Source organism: Brachycentrus maculatus, unplaced genomic scaffold (assembly GCF_059751285.1).
Source record: "Brachycentrus maculatus isolate JH-2025_06_01 unplaced genomic scaffold, ASM5975128v1 h1tg000010l, whole genome shotgun sequence".
NCBI lineage: Eukaryota > Metazoa > Arthropoda > Insecta > Trichoptera > Brachycentridae > Brachycentrus > Brachycentrus maculatus.
In genome coordinates, this window is record NW_028280764.1 from 496,272 (window position 1) to 517,737 (window position 21,466).

Consider the following 21,466-nt stretch of genomic DNA (forward strand, 5'->3'; position numbering starts at 1 on the left):
CAAAAGATCTTTTTAGGTAAAACCTGAACTTTTTTTCTCCTTTTAAAAAATACTATCTATCTTTAAAACAAGAATTAAACAATACATTTTCTTCAAAATGCAAAAACAACACTTTCTGCCCTGTAGCGGGTAAATATTAAGTTGAAAATATGCCGCTTTTGCTGTGATATAGTACATTTTCTGGACATTACGAAAACATGCATAACTGAAAAATTACGATTTTTGATTTATGACGTTCTTGAAAGGAGTGAGCGATATGTTTATGTGATTTATGTATTAGTTCTTTGTAGGATGAGAGGAGGATAGGAACTTAATTTGTGTCATATAATTCCCATGCTTATTTTTTAAAATTTGCCATGTTTCGCTGTCTGCAAAAAACTAAAACATTAATTTTGTTCTCTGATAGTTACAGGTTATGTTTCACTAACATATATATCTTTTTTTCTTCACACTTCATATCATTTTTCATACAAAGCCTAAGGAAGAACTCGTCCAGGCACATAAAAGAAGAACGATCAATACAAAAACTTAAGTTAGTTTTTTCCAAATGGAAAACATTTTGAATTTTGCATTTTTTATGTGTTTTAAGCATTTGAAACTTTTAATGCTCAAAATAACAGTAATATATATTAAAATATTTTTTAAACAAAAAAAAAGCACACGCACAAATGAAATAAACCACGGCGCTTTTTACAAAATACGCTCGTTTACAATAAGGCTCAATAAGGCTTATTAGAATGTGATCTCTCCGGATCTATCTTTGGAACGTACTTCAAAATGTTGACGTTTGGATGTAATCAGTGATTACACAATTAGTTTGTCTGTGGATGTGGTTCAAATGATTTCATTTAATTATTAGATTATTGTATATTCCTGATACGATCCCACAGATCGTACATTTATATATTATTACTACTTACTTCAATATGTCGACATTCAGCAATTTATTTTTTTCAAAATGCATAACATATACCAGATTAAGCTCTCTCAGACATTTTGGTAGGTTATAAAATTTACATTGATAATTACTTTTTTAATGTTCTTGGTTTTGTTAATCATTTCGATCAATTTTACATAGTATTTATTGCTTAATTTTCTTAATTAGATAAAAATTATCTCCAGTATACACGCAATGGTTTTTTTTAATTTTAGCTACACGAAAAAGGTTTTATAAGCGTACTGGAATCCTTTGCAGTGACGGCAGATATGAAATCACTTTAGATCAACGGAAGCTTAAAACACCATTAGGAAAAAGCTTCTACGTTGAAAGTGAGCCTTTAGCCATCGCTGTAGCTGCTGAGTGGGATGCTCAAATCGATCAAATTCACCAAGAATCCATGCATTTGGTTTGTGATTCCATTTTATTCGGTAAAAAGCTTAATAGTAAAGTTGTTCGCATACACATTAAAGGTATTACTATAAATTTAGCCAACTGTGCTAAAAAAACACTTTATTCAGATTGTCCGACTAATTATCAGATTGTTTTTATTTTATTTTACCATGTAACTACTCAACAAGGGCTGAGATCTTAAGGCCCACCATTCGTTAAGTCACATTCAGTCTACTGAAGAGGTCACTTGTCTGCTCACCCCTGATTTTTTTTAAAGAATGTATATCGGGTATTTTTTTGTTTGTTTTTTAGAATAAATATAGAAAATATATTTTTTCAAACTCCTTATCTTTCAATAACTCTTCTTTTCAAAACCATATACTTAATCATTTTAAAGAAAAACTTATTTTTTCAATGCAATAACGGTGTTTTAGGAAAAAAATCAATTACGTAAAATGTTTCCTGGATTTAGAGAAAATTAAGTTGCGACTCAATAAATGCTGGGCCTTATTTGATTTAGACGTCCGGAAATTTATTTATGCGCTGATAGCCTAAAAATATAAGTCATTATCTCTTAATTTGAAATAGCCCATTTCATGTGTTGTATTCGGTCTTTTAATTTGTTTAATTTTTCAGAGTTCATTATGCAATACATCTTTGGATAACCCAAACAACTTAAGTAAATATGATATGGCAAACTATTTAATAAACTACATAACCACAGATACTCTTCTTTTTCAATCAAGTGTAAGTACATATTTCTGAAAAATGATTTTTATTTTTTTTAAAGTTTCAGTCCCACCTTACCGAATAAACGAAACCTTGCAAACGAAACATTTTTTTTTGCTGTATTTATTGCCAAGTTTACTTTACCTGATTTTACTTGGCTGTTTGGTAAGCCTAAGGAGCGATATCCAGTATAGCTCCATCAAAGCGTAACCTTTGAATAATAAAATTGAAATCTTATTTTTGAAAATTTTAAAAATAATAATTGATTTAGCAGTCTCTTTGTAATATCTTATAATTAAAATTTACACATTTTTTGTTGTGTTAAAAATGAAAAATTTATGCTAACCATTTCTCTATATGTAATGATTTGGATTATACATTTTCAGGAAGATGATGCTTTATACGAAAGCCAAATAAAGAAGTGGGATCCAGTAATTCAGTGGTTTTGTGATAGATTCCTTGTAGATATTAAGAAAACAAGAGGTTTTGAAGCTCCAGTTATTAGTGAAGACACTAAAGCAATACTCGCAAAACATTTTTTGTCTTTTAATATGCAAGCAGTAAATGGTAATTATATATTTAGTAATTTGGTATCTATATTTCATTCCCTTTAAACCGTTTGTTAAAAATAAATTTTACAGAGAAAACAATAAATTGACACAAATAATAGAAAGTGGACAGCTTGATGTTATATATAATGCAATAAAATAATTTTTCCAGTTAAATCGATATTTGATGCACTTTGTAGTGATTTCTTTATAACTTAAAAATATCAGTCTTTATATATAACTTAACAATATTATTATAACTTAACACACTTCGAGCAGGAAAGGTATTTCTAGCTGTTCGGTCAATTGATGCTCAAGGACGGGAAGGGTATTTTTGCCTTCTGCGCTGGCGTCATTTCAAAGGCAGAAAAAAAGAAATTATCCAACGTTTTTATATGAATATTATATCCCAAAATCTTTGTTACGGTCTTTAACTATATAAGTTTTAAGTTTTGTACTGACATTTCTTGGTGGAACTACATTTCAAAGAATAAAATAACAACTGCATATATAGTTTTTTCCACATAAATTTTATTTGACCGGCGACTGGGTTTCGTCGTAACAGACATCATCAGATTGGTGATCATCACTAGTTATTTTATTCTTAACTGTATGCACATAATTATCAAATCGCATCGCCAGCGGTCCGCAGGCGTAAAAAATACCTGTCCGAAATGTGTCAATTATAGTAATATAATTAATAAATGTACATAAGAATCTTTGAATTTTGACTTGCATAAAATATTTTTTTCCAGGGTATACATATGGTGTAGATACTTTAAAATCTGTGATTTTAATGTTGGCTTGTGTGGAAAGATTCATAACACCCGAAGAAGCAGTTTACTTATCGAGGTTGGAAGAAGAACACCAGGTTATTATTATTCCTTATTTATATCTTCCCATTCCACCTCAACCAAAAGCATTCAATTCTCATCGCAGGCAAGTATAATTGGTTATAAGGGTATTATCACTCAGGAGGAATATCGGATTAAACATGGCCTACATATAAAATGATTTTCAGATTCTATTTGTATTTATAAAAATCTGAAAAGTCAATGAACCGTTTGCAAAAATTCTTATTGAAAAGTAGTATATTTGTAAGTCAGGCGGTTATTGCATGTTGTTGGAAAGTAGGTATTAATGCTGTTCAAATTAGTGTAAAACATATTTTATTCCTTGTGATACCCACCGCATTCTTGAAACTGGGGTCCCAAGCTATCAATAGAGATAGATTACATAGAAATCTTGCTGGTAAGTGAGACTTATAATGGTGTTGAAGCTAATGTCATTACAATTTCAATATCTTGACAAGAATTTGAATATTAAGATAATTATCAAATCCTTGTATTTTCTTCAGATTTCACTTATTGTATTGATTGTCGTAGCTGTTTTAATAATTAAAAAAATGCTTTTAATTTATTTCTTAATAAAAGAATAGTTTTATCATAATTAAGTTTAAGGACATAATAAAGAAAAACCTTTCTATTTCAGCTGCGGTATTGGGGACGCGTGGAATGGGCTCATGACCTCAGCCAACAGGAATTGCAAGCGAGGCTATCTGCAGCTGTTTTATTTGTACATTTTAATTCATTTGAATCCAAACAAATTAAAAAGCATACTGCTGAGAAAAATAATTTATCTTAAAAAAACCTAGTATTCAAATCACCAATAGAATTATGAAAATGTGAAAATAAAATATGTAAAATACACAAAAATATTAGTTTTATTGATATACTCCCTCTTTCCTAATTTGATGTATTTTTTTTTAACAATTAATGGTAGAATATGTGATTTAACGTCGAACATATATTTTTTTAGTAAAAATAATATATTCAACTTTTCTGTGGAATAGATGTTAAGGGAGATCGCAATGATTCCATAATTTTTCCGAAGTCTTTTTTACTTTTGCATAATATATTTAAATTTTTGGGATGATTTCCAGATTCGTTGAGAAGTTTCAGTCTTGTTTCCATTGTCTTCAGTGAATGCGCAAGTACCCTCGGTACTGAAATAATTTCCTGTGCAGTATATCCCCTTGAGAATAAAAAATCTAATATGTCACGGGCCTGAAAAATAAATGTACTACAGGTTAATTATAAAAATGTCCATTTATATATTTAAATTTCACTTGGTAAATACCACTATTTCATTAAATCTATTGTGACATGTGTTTTCAAACATGGTGTTTGAAAATGGTATGGAATGCATCAAAATACGTGTAACAATAGATTTTAAGAAATAGTAATATTCACCAAGTGAATTTATAATTTTTTTTAAAAATACACTTTACCAGACATTCATAAACTTGAATTAATCATTTTTTCGATTCTGAATAAATAAAAAGTATTGCTTTGTTACCAAAAACGAAGATAAAATTATTATAAAATATTGTATTTTACCTTAGTGACTCTGAGAGTGATGATCGCTGGTATTTTCAATGCCATAATTTGTACAGTCTCAACATTGCATTCTAATCTCTCTGCAAGATATGTCATTGTAGAGTTATTTTCTCCAAGAAGTTCCCATGATTTTTTTCTCAAATTGATTGACCTTTAAATTATATTATTATATATATATATATTTATATATATATATATATATATATATATATATATATATATATATATATATATATATATATATATATATATATAAAGGGTCCGCCAAATAACATTTTTTTTTTGAAAATGGGGCGCAAAACATCGAGTGTAGCTTCGGCTGTGTGGCACGTAGCGCCGTCCTGTTGAAACCAAATGTTGCCAATATCCTCCTCTTCAATTTTTGTGAACAAAAATCCGTTCAACATGGCCCGATAACGATCGCCATTGACTAACGGCCACTCCTTGCTCATTTTCAAAGAAAAATGGCCCAATTATGCCTCTGGACCAAAATCCGCACCAAACAGTGACTCGTTTTGGGTGTACCGGCTTTTCAATGTATGCGTGCGGGTTTTCTGTGCCCCAAATACGACAATTTTGCTTGTTTACATACCCGCCAAGATCAAAATGAGCTTCATCCGAAAAGATGATTTTTTTGGCAAAATCGGCATCTTCTGTAAGTCGAATGTCGCAATATTTCCCAGCGTTGTTCAAGCGTATACACAACCATATTCGCTCAGCGGAAGGATAAAACTAATTATCTGTCAAATCAGACATGAGCTAAGTGTTACCATTCACGAAATAAGCACTAGTTGAAAAAAAAAACTTTAGATGGCGGACCCTATATATATATATATATATATATATATATATATATATATATATATATATATATATATATATATATATATATATATATATATATATATATATATATATATATATATATATATATATATATATATATATCCCATTCATTACTGTAACATTCAACATGGTGCTGTTAAAAAGTGTTGGAGTGAGAAGAATATGCTTCACAGGAAATCGTCCGTGATTATGAATCAGTTTATTTATCAATTTGGTTGGGTAACTGACATTTACAAAAAAATTACATAATGATTATTTTATTTTAGTATCTCCTACTTCAAATAATTGGAAATACGCATGATCAGGAAATAATTTTACAATTTCTTCCAGATTATGCGTAAATACAATTGTTTTGAGTAGATTTGGCAAAACAAAATAATTTTTACTTTACCGTAGAATGGGGCTACTTGAACTTTGATGTGCTATTTGAGCCCAGTACAAAAATAATATTTAGATCGTGGTATCGATCGAAGTATCGTGAGAATAAGTGTCACCTGTCAGGGAAACAATGAATCATGTCGATACGTTCATTATTGTAGACCAAATACAGATTAATTTTTTTTTTGTACTGGGCTCAAGTAACACATCAAAGTTCAAGTAGCACCGTTCTACAGTACTGGCGTTTACAACACTTTGCTGGGAAAGAGTTGAATATTATTATAATAACAACTTGCTTTTTTTAAGGTGTTTTTTTTTTCTTATGATGGTGCCGAAGGTGAACAAACACTTTAAGATGAGTATGTATATAAATGTGCTATTTCTGTTTGTTGAGAATATTGATTGAGTAGAGGTAAGCCTAAAACTTATTATTAAATGCATTTATTTACCTATCTAAAGATTCCTGCTGACATCTTACCATCCAAGGCATAGTAGTTTCATTTTTTATTTTTGATTTATTGATTTTTACTTTTGAAAGCCTTTTTTCTATCAAATTTGTGGAATATTTCACTACCCACCAATCTCTTATGATGTTTTCTGGACTCACACCTAGATCTAAAATTATGTAATATAAAAATATCAATTAATGAAATAACACTGCTAATTTGTAAAGATTTTTCTATCAATAATATTGTTAGTGTTTTCAAATATTTGTACATGAAAGTTTGGGCATTTCCAGGACTTACAATCCAACACTGGCTGGTTCAAGTGAGTGGCGTGCCTAGGGTTTACCAGTAAGGCAAGCCCATTATTTTTCACATTCGTGAATACATGATGTACCTATGATTCCTTCACCTCATATCATTCCCAGTTTAGTAAGCACCCAGAAAGTATTATAAATATAAACAATGTATTGTAATCATTGTAAAAATATGCTAACAAGTAACTTTTGTAAGGTATAGCCATCACCTTGAAATAAAGAAAATGTTCACTAAAATAAAATATCTTCCTCAGATATTAACCATATCCTATAAGTACCATCACCATATAATGGCATGCATAGTGTTTAATAATCATGTAAGCGCGCGATAATTTAAAAATAGTCATACATTAATTATGTATTTTTAATCATTTGGTCTAGATTTAGTCATTTTTATTTGGAGTTGTTAGGCAAGCCGGGCTTTTGGGCTTCTAGGGAAGTACCGCCACTGGTTCAAATGATCACTTAATGCACTGTGCAACAAAGACTCAATAATCATAATATAGTACTTATGTTTTCTTAAAATATTCTTTGTCTGAACCTTATCCGCACCCAATGGTGCATAGGGCAATGTAAATTTTTTAACACAGATTTAATTTTATTAACAGTTTTAGCAGTTAATAATTACCTGTTAATGTTTTTAATGAATGCTGTAGATTTTCAAATGACATGGAATAAACAAATAATCTTTTCACAATACTTTTAGCAACGTCCTCCGGATTCACCTGCAATATTAAATATGACAACATCTTCAAGCGAATTATAAATATAGAGAGAAAAAAAACAGTTCAAATATATTGATGTTTAGCAGAGAAATTTTTCCAACCGATATTTATGTGAATTCAGTGGAGAGGATTGTATTTATTGGGTCAATATATTAACATTCACAGACCCGTTGAAAACACTGTTAACTTTCCAAATACATTTCCAAATCTCTATAATTTATATTTGAAGCACTTACTTTGTGATTTCCAGAGTGGACAAAGTGTGGGATGTCCAGAGTGGATTTATGAATGGGAGAGGATGTACGAATCAAATTATTGCCTTGCGCAACATTACATAAAAGTTTTTGGCCAAAAACCAAAAGCTTTTCTATGCTTTTGTGGATTTGCAGAAAGCGTATGACCGAGTTGATAGAACGAAGCTATGCAAGGTGTTATCTGAGTATGGGGTAAGCAGTTAACTTATCCAAGGCATTGCATCCTTGTACGAGGATAGCACTGCATGCATTAGGGTAAGTGGTTCATTTTCATCCTGGCTTAGCATCTCTAAAGGTGTTTAACAGGGATGTGTAATGTCACCGTGGCTGTTTAACCTATACATGGATAATTGTATAAAAGAACTGAAAGATTTAAATGTTGGAACTAGAATGAATAATTTGACTGTCTGTTGCCTTTTGTATGCTGACGATGCTGTTCTTCTTGCCGATAGCAGAGAAGACCTGCAGGCGTTACTGACAAAAGTGTATAATGTGTGCAAGGAAAGTGATTTATTGATGAATGTTAGCAAATCCAAAATTATGGTTTTTGAAAGAGAAGAATGTAGATCTGAGTGTGAAATACTGGTAAACGGAGAGATTTTGGAACAGGTAGATGATTTCGTGTATTTGGGTAGTATGTTTTCTAGGGATGGAAAGATTGATAAAGACATAGAAAGGAGAGTGAATGCTGGGAACAAAGTGAATGGTGCACTGAAATCAGTTATAGCAAATAAAAACCTATCAGCGGAAGCTAAACTGGCAGTGCACAACGGAGTCCTGGTCCCAACTCTAATGTACAGAAGTGAAACATGGAGTTGGCAAAAGAAGGATGAAAGTAGACTGAATGCAGTCGAAATGCGATCTCTCAGAAGAATGTGCGACAAAACGATGTATGATAGATGTTCGAATAGTGAAATAAGGAAGGAATGCAAAGCTGAGATAAGCATTATCGATAAAATTAAGAAAGGTGTGTTGAGATGGTTTGGACATGTAGAACGAATGAGTGAGGAAAGAACGGTTAAAAAAATTTATGAGGCGAATGTAATTGGGAAAAGGAGCATAGGAAGACCGAGAAAAACATGGCACGATCAGGTATGCCAAATACTTGAAAGTGGTCAGGTTAGGAGTCGTAACAATCGACGGTTATGTATGAGGAGATGCATGAACGTGGAAGAGGCGAAGAATGTTTGCAAAGACAGAGTGGTGTGGCGTTTTTTTCTCTCTGCCTACCCCTGCGGAAAAGCGCCGTGATGGTTAGTTAGTTAGTTAGTTAGTTACTTTGTGATTTTCAATTTTATAATTAAAATGTAAATTCGTTTTAAAATCACTATAAATATTTATAGTGATTTAAAAACAAAGTTACATTTTAATTATATAAATCTCTCTTTTAGTCTTCTTACTCATAACTACAGAGTGTCTTGGTCTCTTGATGTAATTTTAAAGTAACATTTCTGGTCCCAGTGGCAACTAATATGGTCACCAAGTACGTTTTCGGCCATATCAGTTGCCACCATGGCTAGAAATGATAAAAGAGCACTGCTATGTAAAATAGAACATAAATATTTACTTTTAACCACTTAAAGCCGGGTCTCGCGCGAGTGTGTTCTTTCCATATTTGGAGTTAAACCAGATGTTGCACATGGTCAAAATTACATTTCGAAGACCAGGGTCTCTACCATGTGTGATTATATTTATTTTGTTTTCAAAGTCATTTATTAATGCAAAGCGACATGTGGGGACCTTGACACTCTCCTTATGGTTGCAAATTTTTAAAAAATAATTCAGGTATGAAGTGGTTAAAATACTCCATAAAAGTACCTACATTTAAGAAATTACTAATAAAGTAAAGTCTATTTCCACCCGGAATAATGGCTTCTTCACGTTTTATTTGTAAGCATAAATTCAATAACTTTTGTGATGGCAAATTTAAGAAAGGAACCCCATGATTTATTCTTGTGAAATTCATATTTGACAGTAAAGCTATATTTTTCTTCAAGATTTCTGAAACAAAAAATTAAACAATATTAAACAATTTTGCAATAATCGTGTTTATAAAATGTGTATCCGATGTGTGGAAAAAAGGAAAAAGAAACAATAACAATAAAATACACTTGAGTTAACACAAGCAATGCTTATATTCTTATCATGGCAACCGCATGTATGTGAGTACACAATGTCGGAGACAGTGAAGATGTTAAGTCAAAAACATTTTCTGAGATACATTTCGTTTTCCTTTTATACACATATGTATTATCCAATATGTACAAACCATTATCGAAACATAATAGCATCAAATTTGCTTTTATACATTTATTGCTGATATTAAAGGCTTTCAAAGTTTCCAAATTTAATTTCACATGATTACCGTCTAAATGGGAAATAAAATTATTGGATTTGATAAACGCACTGTAGCTATCATTGGTTAGACCAAAAAAATGTATTAATACTTCACGTAAACGCTCTTCGTTCCGAGAACGCAATACTTCTTTGACCTTTTCTAGGTCGACTTTTCTACTATAGTTCCTAAAATATGATGATTTTACATTTAAACATCTCTCTTCTCTGAAAAACGAATTGAGTAAAGTTCTTGTCACGCAAAAACAAACTTTGAAACTATTTTTTAACATATCTTTTTGACATAAATGAGCAGCTCCTGAATTTAAAATTACATAAATACTACAAAACCGTGGTTGGATATCAGGTTAAACCCACGTTTGAATAGAGTGGTGTATTTTAATTCAATTTATACTTGTTAAAATTTAAATAAAACATTTAAGGTTAAATCCCCAATTGTCAGTTTTGACAGGTCCATATAATTATGTATAATATATCTTTGGATCCAAAGGCAGAGACAACAAAGTGAATACATATTGATAGGTACCTAACTAGAACCCGTCAAAACTTTTTCTGAATGAATGAAAAATGACCAACCCTCAGGACGCATGCGACCCGCGGCGCCCTTACGTGCGGCCCACGGTCATGTATGACGAATATTTTTTTTTAATATCGGGTCCTTCAAAATGTATTTTTAATCATATTAAAGTTATTGAAACCAATCAATCTATAATTACATGAAATGCATATATTCTGCTGAAAAGAAACTCGAATCTCGCACTGAGTGGCAATTGATAAAATAAAATTGGTTGATTGATTGATATGTGTCCCAATTAATAACTTTGATTATTCAAATTGATAACAATGTGTATTACCATAAAGATACATTTTTTTGTTGGTCCAATGTGTGTTTTCTTCCCACATCTGGTTGTAGCAATGGTTCTTTTTCATAATTACCCTGATTGTATTTTCTGATTACCTATGCATTCAAATTATTTATAATACTTTTTAAAATAATCAAAAAGTATGAAATTTGTTAAAAGTTTTTCTTTAAATATTACTGTCTGTATGCAGCCATTGGGAAAATTTTAGGTAATGATGCGGCCTGGGGTGCAATTTGGGTTGGCCAGGCCTGGTCATATACATTTGCTTATTTGAGCGGGTAGATTTGCTTATTTGAGCGGGTAGTCCTAAAGCTAGGGCTGCTCTGAGGAGGGTATGGGTAAGCTTATTCGAGAGGCCGTGGCTTGAAGTTTATAGCCTGCTTAGTTCAGTCGTCATCACAAATATACATTGGCGACGGTATCAGATCTCACTTCACGTGACTTTTTTACACAAAAAAATGCAAATGAGGCGCTACTCAACATTCCTCAGGAAGCAATAGTTTTCTTCAGAGATGAGGTTCATTTCCATCTTTCAGGATGCGTAAATAAGCAGAACATAGCAAGCCATATTGGAGCCATGACAACCCCAGACATCTTCATCAAAGTCTCTTACACTCGCAACGTGTCATTGTTTGGTGTGCGATATCGCATGTTTGAATGATTGGCCTGTGTTTTTTTGAAGAAAACGACTGGACAGTCTCTGAGACTCCAGACCAATATATTCAAGATTCACGATTCAAGAGTTTTTCCTGCCAGGACTCAAAAGAAATGGCCGAGACGAGTATGGTTCTAGTAAGACTGCCATGGCACACACCACGCAAATACAATGACTGAATATTTTGCGGAAACACTTCCCAGGACGGCTTATCTCCTTGAGAGGCGACCTGCAGTAGCCGGCACGGTCCCCTGATTTAGCCCCATGCGACTGCATGGGGCTAAATCAGGGGACTTTTTATTTGGATATAACAGTCTACAACGATCGTCCTAAGACCCTTAATCATTTGAAGAACAATATTCGTCAAGCTGTTGTCAACATACCAGTGGATATGCTGGAGGGAGTTGAAAAAACCTTCAAAATTGACTAACACAGTGCATTAGACGCCATCTGCCTGACATAATGTTTAAAACTAGATAAATGTAAACTTCCAATGTTGTACTTTATGGTGTTCAAAGAATAAAACATATTTTTGCATACACTGTTTGTATAGAATAACCAAATAAGCAAGTTCTGCCCCACCCTTTAAATAACTTTCTCGGTATTTTTTTGTACTCTTATACATACAACATTTTGAGTGTGTCCAAATACTTTTTCATAAATGTGAATTATCTCCAATTTTAGTAGTTATTAATTACATTATTTTTTGAAATCTCAACATGAAGAAGAATATGGAAGTCTGGGCATTTACGGGGCTTAAGACCGTCATAGGCTGGTTTAAGTTATCACTTTACACACATGCAACATTCACCAATTCTACCCATGATTTATCATGGGTAGAATGAAAATACAGTGATGCTTCTCAGAAGGAACTTAATTTGCTCCAGGAGTAAGTTCATAAAATAAAGTATCGCATTGGAAAGGGTTCCATGTACGACGTGTGGGTACAACGCGCGGCCACATTCTTTGATGATAACACAACATAAATTTAAGGAGCTAAAATGGGATGTTTGGAAGCATCCACCTTACTTTCCTGATTTAGCTCCTTCTGATTTTCATATTTTTTTATCTTTATAAAATGATTAAAATGGAAAAAAATTAAAACAACGGAGGAGGTGAAAACAGCACTAGACATGTTCTTTGCATCGAAACCCTAAATTTTATATTCAAATGGGATTAAAAAGTTGACAAAAAGATGAAAGAAAGTGATTTAAAATAATTAAAAATATGTAATACATATAGTAAATGTATATATGAAATAAATATGTATCTATGAATGTATCTATGTACTAATGAAATAAATAAATAAAAAAATAAAAAACTTAATTAGTAAAGTATATGCGAATTTTTTTTATTTCTTTTCATGAAAAAATATGACGTTACTTATGCATCCACCTAATAGATTGAAGTTTTGTACTGACATTTCTTGGTGGAACTGCATTTTATATAGTAAATTAACAACTACACATATAGTTTTTTTCACTTTTATTTGATTTGACCGGTGACCAGGTTTCGTCATTACCGACATCATCAGACTGGTCTAATTATGTCTAATCCTTTGCACTTACTTCACTTGATATTTTAAATTTCCTCCACCATTACAATATTTTTCATGATCCCAGCACGCCTAAATATTACTTTTGCAGATAGTTTTTTTTTACCTCGTTAAAAATACTTTTCATTTTCTGTGAACTACTGTAATGGTCTACCTCTCCCTAAGAAAAATGCATCTTCTTAAATAAGTCTGAAAACACATCTGCTGAATTGAAAATAATTCCTTATTTATAATTTTTTTTACTTATATAATTAAATTTTGGTAAATTAGCTGCGAAAGGAGAACCACGGTTGTTAACGTATAAAAAATAATTATGAAAATACATTTATTTTATGATTGTTACACAGGGGTTGATTAAAGATTTAGTTGTTCATCAGGGTTTTTTTTAGAAAAAGATATTTTTAGAAGTTTGTAATCACGATATTTAATTGACAATAACGTAAATATAAATTACAATCATGGCAATTGTTGATCACTTAATACACAAATAAAAAAAAAGACATTCTCAAAACTTTACTATAGTAAGTATATACAGGAAATACTTATATTATTCACATTAATATAATGTATTAGAATGTCAATTAGTATAATATATATTGATCATACACAAATGAAAAATACTTATATGCTCTAATACTAATCATATATTTTATATATACGTTTATAGTACAATCTAATTATATATTTAAAAAAAAATCATGTTAAGACATCTTCCATGTAAAAAAAAGCTTATAATATAAAAGTACATACATATAATTATATTAATTTCATAATTACATATTGATTTTGGGAAATTAAATCACACTATTACTGTCAGTTGGGCAACTATTAATAAGCTTAAGATTAGATTATAATAAAAAAGTGTAAAAGTCTCTGTACTAAAACACAATCACAAAAAATATAAGTCAACGCGTAAAGACATTCTGATTAGTACCATCGGGTCAGCACTGGGAGTTAGGATCACCTTCCAGGGTGCAAGCCACCAACTCCAATTTGTGTGCTAAATGCATTTTATTACAGTGAGGATCCATCTCTAACGCAATTAAAACCTGATCTCTATACTTGTTTACATAAATGTACAGTTCTTTTAGAGCAGATATAGTATCAAACTCATTAACTTGCTGGACAGACAGCTGCTGCATGGAGGTACTCATTTCTTGGTCAGTTATCTGAGGCAGGCTGGATACCGCTTGGTAAAACTGGAACACCATATCTCGGTACACCGGGATATCCTTCGCAAATAACAATTTGTTCGAAGGTGAATCTTTACACAGGCGGTGTTCAGTCATAGAACAGGCATCCATGAATGTTTGGGCAATTACAGATAAACAGGAATCCACAGTCATTGTTTTATTTATATCAAAAATGAAATTCGGATTTTTGATGAGGTTGACCCAGAATCTCAAAGGAAGACTGTTGGATTTCCATGCGTGAACAACTTCAGGATTAGCGATACCGTGCATGAGAGCAGCTTCGTCGAATAAATCAAATAACCATTTGACAGCTGGAGGTAAAATTTCATTAACTGTCAATATTGTATTAAAAAAATCATCCACAAATTTGTTGATGGTTCCTTTTGTTGATAAGAGTCTGGTTAAAAATATCTCAGGAATGGCTTTGTGCATGTGTTCGGATGTTTTGCTGGCAAAATGATGATAATCTACCGGTTTCACAAGATGGTAAATATGAGAGTTGTTATCAGAATCCATACCTCCATTTATAATACGCAAATGAGCATTAGAACAATACATATCGGTGCAATTTCTACAAGGTTGTTTGTAAGTTGTATTGAAACTATCATTTTGTCTTGAAATCAAAGACATTATCGCAGATTCCTTAACACCGTAATGTGCTAAAGTATTTAGTTTTTTCCAGCCATTGATAGTTTTAGTAGTAAGATCTTCATCTTGCAAAATAAGATGGCCACCTCTGCCATGGCGCCACTCTAAATCAACTTCATGGACGGACGGCCGGGAAGAAAAGGGCGTATTTTTAAAAAGTGCATCTAAAATCTTGGACTTCACTTGAGATATTGTATCACAATCGAGGACTTTGCATTGAACCTTCTCATCAAGGTCATCTTGTAAAATATGAAGGGTAACTACGTGATGATCTATTTGTTCTTTGAGCAATCTCTCTTCAGAAAGGCAATATCTAGCCTCATGCGTTATAGCATCTACCAATCCTTTCTCTACTTGGTGTTTGATGGCTTTAAATAATAAAAATAAAGATGAACCCGCATAATCTTTCAAATAATAATACATGCATAAAGCCATCCAGTTAGTCAGCATTTTTTCCACAACACTTTCTGTACGACGCAGCATGAGCTGCGGGTGTTTGGTGCAGACAGATTTGTCAATCAAGCGCAACAGTAAGCACCTAAGAATGTCAGTTGCATATTCCATTTTACCCATTAAAACGACCATCAAAAGAGAAGCTACATTAACTTTATCTCTAATATTAAAAGACTTTTGAGCTTCTAAAGTGTCAATAAATGATAGCAAGAAACATTTGTTGTTAATGAGCTGTTCAAATTGAAGCATCGCTACATCATAATTATTTCTAGGCCCGTTAATCAAAGATTTTTGAATATTAAGTATAGGATGATCAGAAACACCGGGAAAGAAGACATTCATCACGTAATTAACATGATCTAGTGTAGGTATTCCGGAGTTTTCCAAATCGGCGGCTAAATCTGACATATCAGTTTGGAGTTCCGCAAACGCTTGTTTACATTCTAATCTCACATTACTTTCTAGCGTATCCATTTGTATTTGGATCCTTTTGTATTCTCGTTCAGCTTTAGTACTCTTACGCCTATAGACTACTAGAACTATCATGAATATTAAAACTAAAAAGAATGTCCCTGCGGCGGTTCCAGCAACAGCCTCCGGAGGAAAAGAGTAATTTTTCATGACTTCATACCTCAAGTAACCTAGTGAAAATTTCAAGGACTTGCCAATCTTTATGACGACCAAAGGAAGATTGATTTCCTTTATTTGAATACCATTCTCGTCTGTATTAGCCGGTTGCATTTCGGGAGGTGAACATACAAGTTGGGTCATAGTTAGGCTTGTGAGATTACAAGAGCGAATGCCAATTGTAACGGAAACATCCGATTCATCACTAGCGCGAATCAAATTTTCACCTTCTATGACTAAAGTGTCACCTTTATAAGGCTTAATTTTATTAGGAAATGTATAAACCTGAGGGTCATCAACATAAACCATCTGAGGTCTTAAAGAGTGGAAATGTTTTTCTAAGTCTTGAACAGTTTCTACAGAATCCATTGTGAAACCAATTTTCATGACTACTTGAGGTTTGACTGAGGGAAGCTTTACAGCAGACAGACGCATTATTTCTGCATATTTGCTATTGGCTGCCGGACTGGGACACTCCATTTGATTTGAATTCAACACTAGACATTCTGTGCTATTTACAGGTGTTACCTCGCTCCCGTAAAATATATTCATTTCTGGTTTTTGAATACTGTGCAAATTTGTTCCGTGTATAATAATCATTCTTCCTCCGGAAACAAAACTTTCAAGAGGTTTAATTTCCATGATAGTGGGATCGAGGACATAATTGAACAGATTGCCAAATAGAGTACGATTAGCATTATCAATCGATATAGTCAACGTTTGAATTATTTTAGGATTGTGCGATTTAGATGTCACACAAATTAGTCTACTATTAGAAGTTTGAGTATTATTTACTTGGCAAGGTAACTCATCTAAATGAGCGAAAATTTTAGATCCAATGTTTAGGTGCTGACCCGTTATGGCAAGCTGTGTACCTCCAGATATGGGTCCAATGGAAGGATATATTCCTTGCAACTTAATATCTTTATAGCTAAACTGCACTGCGGATTCGGTAAAACCAGCGTCGTTACCTACAATAACTGGAGCTACAATGGATTCATTAGAAGCTCCAGTACGGCAAGTTATGCTGACGGACACTTGGAAATCCACAATTTCACAGGGGACATCTCCGATGCGAACCTTCCCAGTCACTTCTTGTTCCTTGAGACCGAGATTACTACCTTCGATGGTCACCAAAGTGCCCCCTTCGATAGGACCACTCAGGGGCTTGATCATGTCGATACGGGGCCGCGGACACTCGGCAACAGGTGGCTCTAAGCACGACTCGCTATACGAGCAGGAGTGACTGCACCACGTGCACTGGTACACACTGTTCCTAGTGATGCACAAAGAGCAATCGGCGTGCTCTCTGTGAGAGCCTAATATTTCACATTTGTAAAGAGTGATTTTTATTGTATCTATGTAATGTTTTAGATTCCACACAACTTTGACTGTAACATTGTACTCTCCGATATTTTCTTCGTAAGAATATGTTGTTTTATCGCAAACTATAAAATGGTTGGAATCTACCCTTGCAGGCACGATCATTTTTGCAACTTCAATACTGACAACACATTGAAATCCGGTGTGACCAGATTGAAGGTGGGGAAGGTTCTCAACTTCCAGGACCAACTCTTTAGGAACATTATTGGGAATAAGAATAGGCTTGGAGTAGTGGCGAATACGAGGGCAATGGTTTACTCCGTGGGTGAGCAGTTTATTCGGGTTGTTTTCTCCACTTATCACTGTTCTCTGGCACATGGAAGAGTTGTGGGTACACTTGTTGTCGTAAACACACCAGTTGCAGGCCCACTGGCTGGTAACACACTTGTAACAAGTTGTATGCACAGAACAATCGAAGAAGGAAAACATACGTGAGACAAAGTCCTTATTGGTTTCGGACGAATGGACCGACAGAGGAACGGAAATGTGGTCAGAGGATCCGGGAATATTTGGTCGGTGGTACACTGTAGGAGTGGGGCAAGCCAACCCATTAGAGGTTACGGTGGCGTCAATAGGGGGAGCAGTGCCAAACACGCACTTGTAGTTAGCACCCGCAGGCAGCTCGGGAAGCGTGCGGATGATGAGACGCACTGTGGTCATATCGCTGATGGAAATGCGATCGGGAGCGACCTGTTCGAAGTCGATGCACTGCTGTCCTGTGTACTGCGAGAGCCATCGTGGCGCACTGTGGGTGCCCTTCTGGCAGGCACTCTGCAGCGTGCAACGCTTTTCCAGGGAGCACCAGCCGCAGTACGGATCGTTGGATTCCAAACAGGCTGAACAGTTTGTGAATGACGAGCAATGCTCCACAGGGAGAGAAAATATAGCGTGCTTTGACAAAACGTATAATATATTTTTATTAGCTGACAAAGTAGTATCAGGGAGTATCATGTGTCCCGGGGAAAGAGGGATTTCGCCATATTCAAGCGCCGAGGTATTACCGAGAACAACTTTTTTGAGAGTGCCATTCTTTGTACCAAAAAAGCCTATTGTGTGCGATCCAGTGACTCCCACAGTGACCGATGTCAAGTGTGTATCGTTGTAATCCTTAACGGCTATTGCAGAAATAGGGAACATCCCGCTAACCTTTAGACCGACTTGGCAAAAGTTTAAAATATTTCCCGTAGTTCCTGCACTCGGACATTTCCCATCAGATATCATGCCGGATACGTAAGCCATATTACGAGACATGATACTTCCGTTAAAACACATGTGAATATTTTCATCAAACTTCGCTTCAATGTCCAAAAGTGAAAAAACACATATAGCGGAGCGCGAACTCGGCTCATTAGTTATTCCACGGGAGGGGCTAAACACTCCAACTAACACAGGATCATTTACTTCGATTCCCATTTCTGCGGCCAAATTCTCCCCTGCAAAAGCCACTTTTGCATCTTGAATGAGATTATAATTCTCCAAGGTCTTCTTGCCCTTGGCGGGAGCGGAGCACTGAAGGGTGACTTCTGTGTAACTACTATAATTATCATCGTCTACGCAAGTTCTTGCCAGCCGGGAGACATAGCCCTGCTCTTCATTACCCGGCAAATAAGATTGTTTTTGTATTATCACAAAGTACGCATAATCACTGGCATTGAAGCCATAAACATATTGCACAAGAAAGTTGTCTCTGTACTTCACATCAATTTGGATGAATGATTGCCTATTAAAGGAAAACTCGGCTACTTCTAAAGTATATAAATTCCTACTCGCTATTGCTGGAACATCGTGACGGTATTCCCCGTTGTTGGTGAAGGTGGTTCCTACAAACAACACGTTGGATCTATCCCAAGTATTATACCGCTCTGGGCCAATGTAAGCGTAGGTAGATGCCTCTTCGCTATTAGCCGCTACACTGATGGGTATAAACTCCGGTTGAGCAGAAATGTCCGCCAACTTGTACTTTTCGCAAGCTCCTTGCGCCACTGAACCGCAGGCGATCAGAACTTTGCTCTCTTGATCTATCACTAGGACTTTATTAATATTGTTAGTTGGCGTAGTCTTGATATCTTCCGCGTCGCAGCCGCTGGCGTGACACATGGGATTGTCATTGACTGGACCGGTGGTAACTACGTGCTCGATGTGTAGCTCCGGAGACAGTTGAAGAATCTGATTAGCTGCCCCAGCGTATATTTGTCCCGTGGAAGTATCTAACGCCAAGTGGGTAAATCGTGTAGTTTTGTTTGGAGTCGGTGGATACCTTCCTATAATGTTTTGAGTTGAGGCTCCGCAAAGGTTTGCGAGGAGCCAAAGCACCAAAACAATCCGAGCCCTTCCCATGATCATTATGCCATCGCCTGAGTTTCGATGCGATTTACTTTTTTGATCATGAATTCAACTAGATTTTATTCACAGTCAATCACTTTCAACCCATAATAGTACTTTAGACACAGGATTAAGTAAGAAAATTTGTACATTTATCTGTTAAAACTTTAGAAATATACAACACTAGGTTCACCGAACACAACAAAACCATTTTGAAAACCTTAGTAAAAATGGATGTCAAAGCAAGCAGGGTTGGTGTTCGAAAGAGACAACTAATACCCTTTATTCGTCTTTGAAATCAACATCAAAGCTTAAGATCCACTTATGTGTTAATCTGATGTTATAAATATATTTCGTATTTTTAAAAATTATTTAAAAATAATAATAATAATAACCAACAACAAAAATATTTGTTACAACTCAAAACGTATTATATATTCCAGACGAAAAGTTAGCCCATCGATTCATACATTAGAAAACACACTTGGAAGAGTATATCTCTCTCATGCGATAAAGCTCGCTTCCTTCGAACACTAGACTTGTATAGAAGTTCATAGCTAAAATAAGAAAACTAGTAAAAGATTCTGCATTTCTTTCATTCAAAGTAACTATAGCTTATTACATTTTGGTTAAGTGTAATATAATTTATTCAATACTTGTGAAAATCAAAACACCCCTTCAAAAGCTTCAATTACATTCAGCCAGTGTAAAATTATAAAGCATCGTTCAGATTTTCAATCACAATAATTTTGTACGATAGATAAAATATATGAAAAAAATAAATACTCAAAGAAAACCACTCTTTCAATATTGCTCATGCTTCTCAAATCGAAAGCACTATGTATATTATCTAAATTACCCAACATTTTGTAATATTATGTTAACTATTTTTTTAATGAAATAAATAGAGGTAAATATTATATATTTTTCATTATTCTTATTACAAAAAAAAAAAAATCTTTTAAACGTACTGAAAAAAACTTTTTTTTCGGAATTTACCACAATAAAGATACAAATCGAATGTAATTGATGAACAATAAACATTTAAAAAATCATATTATTTTTTGACATCTCATCAAAGATGAAGAAGAATATGGAAGTCTGGGCATCTACGGGGCTGACGACCGTCATAGGCTGGTTTAAGTGATCACTTTACACACGTGTAACATTCACTAATTCTACCCATTATTGACAACCACACTACTCAAATTCTTGGAAGCTCTATAAATATATGAACCAATTTAGAAACCTTGTTCTTGAATCACTAGAACTTCACTAGAGACATCTATTGGTGAGATAAAAAGAAGCTTTTTACTAAGCAGAAACTCTTATATTAGTATGTGAGATCCGAACCCTGGATTATAATCACACACATGAGAAACGCCAGAAAATACCATTTTCATTTTTTATTATTAAGCTTTTAATTTGACCAGATAATTTATT

General features: G+C 33.9%; 3 protein-coding genes across 3 annotated transcripts; 1 reads left to right on the top strand and 2 right to left on the bottom strand.

Annotated features, from left to right (window-relative positions):
- Nucleotides 1-799: 799 nt before the first annotated feature.
- On the top strand, nt 800-4,322 carry l(2)k14505 (ATP synthase mitochondrial F1 complex assembly factor 2 homolog l(2)k14505). The gene is made up of 6 exons (XM_088261304.1): nt 800-999; nt 1,153-1,346; nt 1,967-2,077; nt 2,446-2,626; nt 3,363-3,478; nt 4,099-4,322. Exons 1-6 carry the CDS (start codon nt 927-929, stop codon nt 4,249-4,251), a joined length of 828 nt encoding a protein of 275 aa, XP_088117430.1. The 5' UTR covers nt 800-926; the 3' UTR covers nt 4,252-4,322.
- Nucleotides 4,313-10,789, bottom strand: mTTF (mitochondrial transcription termination factor). The gene is made up of 6 exons (XM_088261291.1): nt 10,239-10,789; nt 9,792-9,970; nt 7,619-7,715; nt 6,680-6,845; nt 5,007-5,157; nt 4,313-4,673 (listed from the first exon to the last, which is right to left on the bottom strand). Exons 1-6 carry the CDS (start codon nt 10,594-10,596, stop codon nt 4,440-4,442), a joined length of 1,185 nt encoding a protein of 394 aa, XP_088117417.1. The 5' UTR covers nt 10,597-10,789; the 3' UTR covers nt 4,313-4,439.
- A 2,722-nt stretch (nt 10,790-13,511) lies between these two features.
- PlexB (plexin B) lies at nt 13,512-20,377 on the bottom strand. The gene has a single exon (XM_088261317.1). The coding sequence runs from the start codon at nt 20,042-20,044 to the stop codon at nt 14,339-14,341; it is 5,706 nt and encodes a 1,901-aa protein (XP_088117443.1). The 5' UTR covers nt 20,045-20,377; the 3' UTR covers nt 13,512-14,338.
- Nucleotides 20,378-21,466: the final 1,089 nt, after the last annotated feature.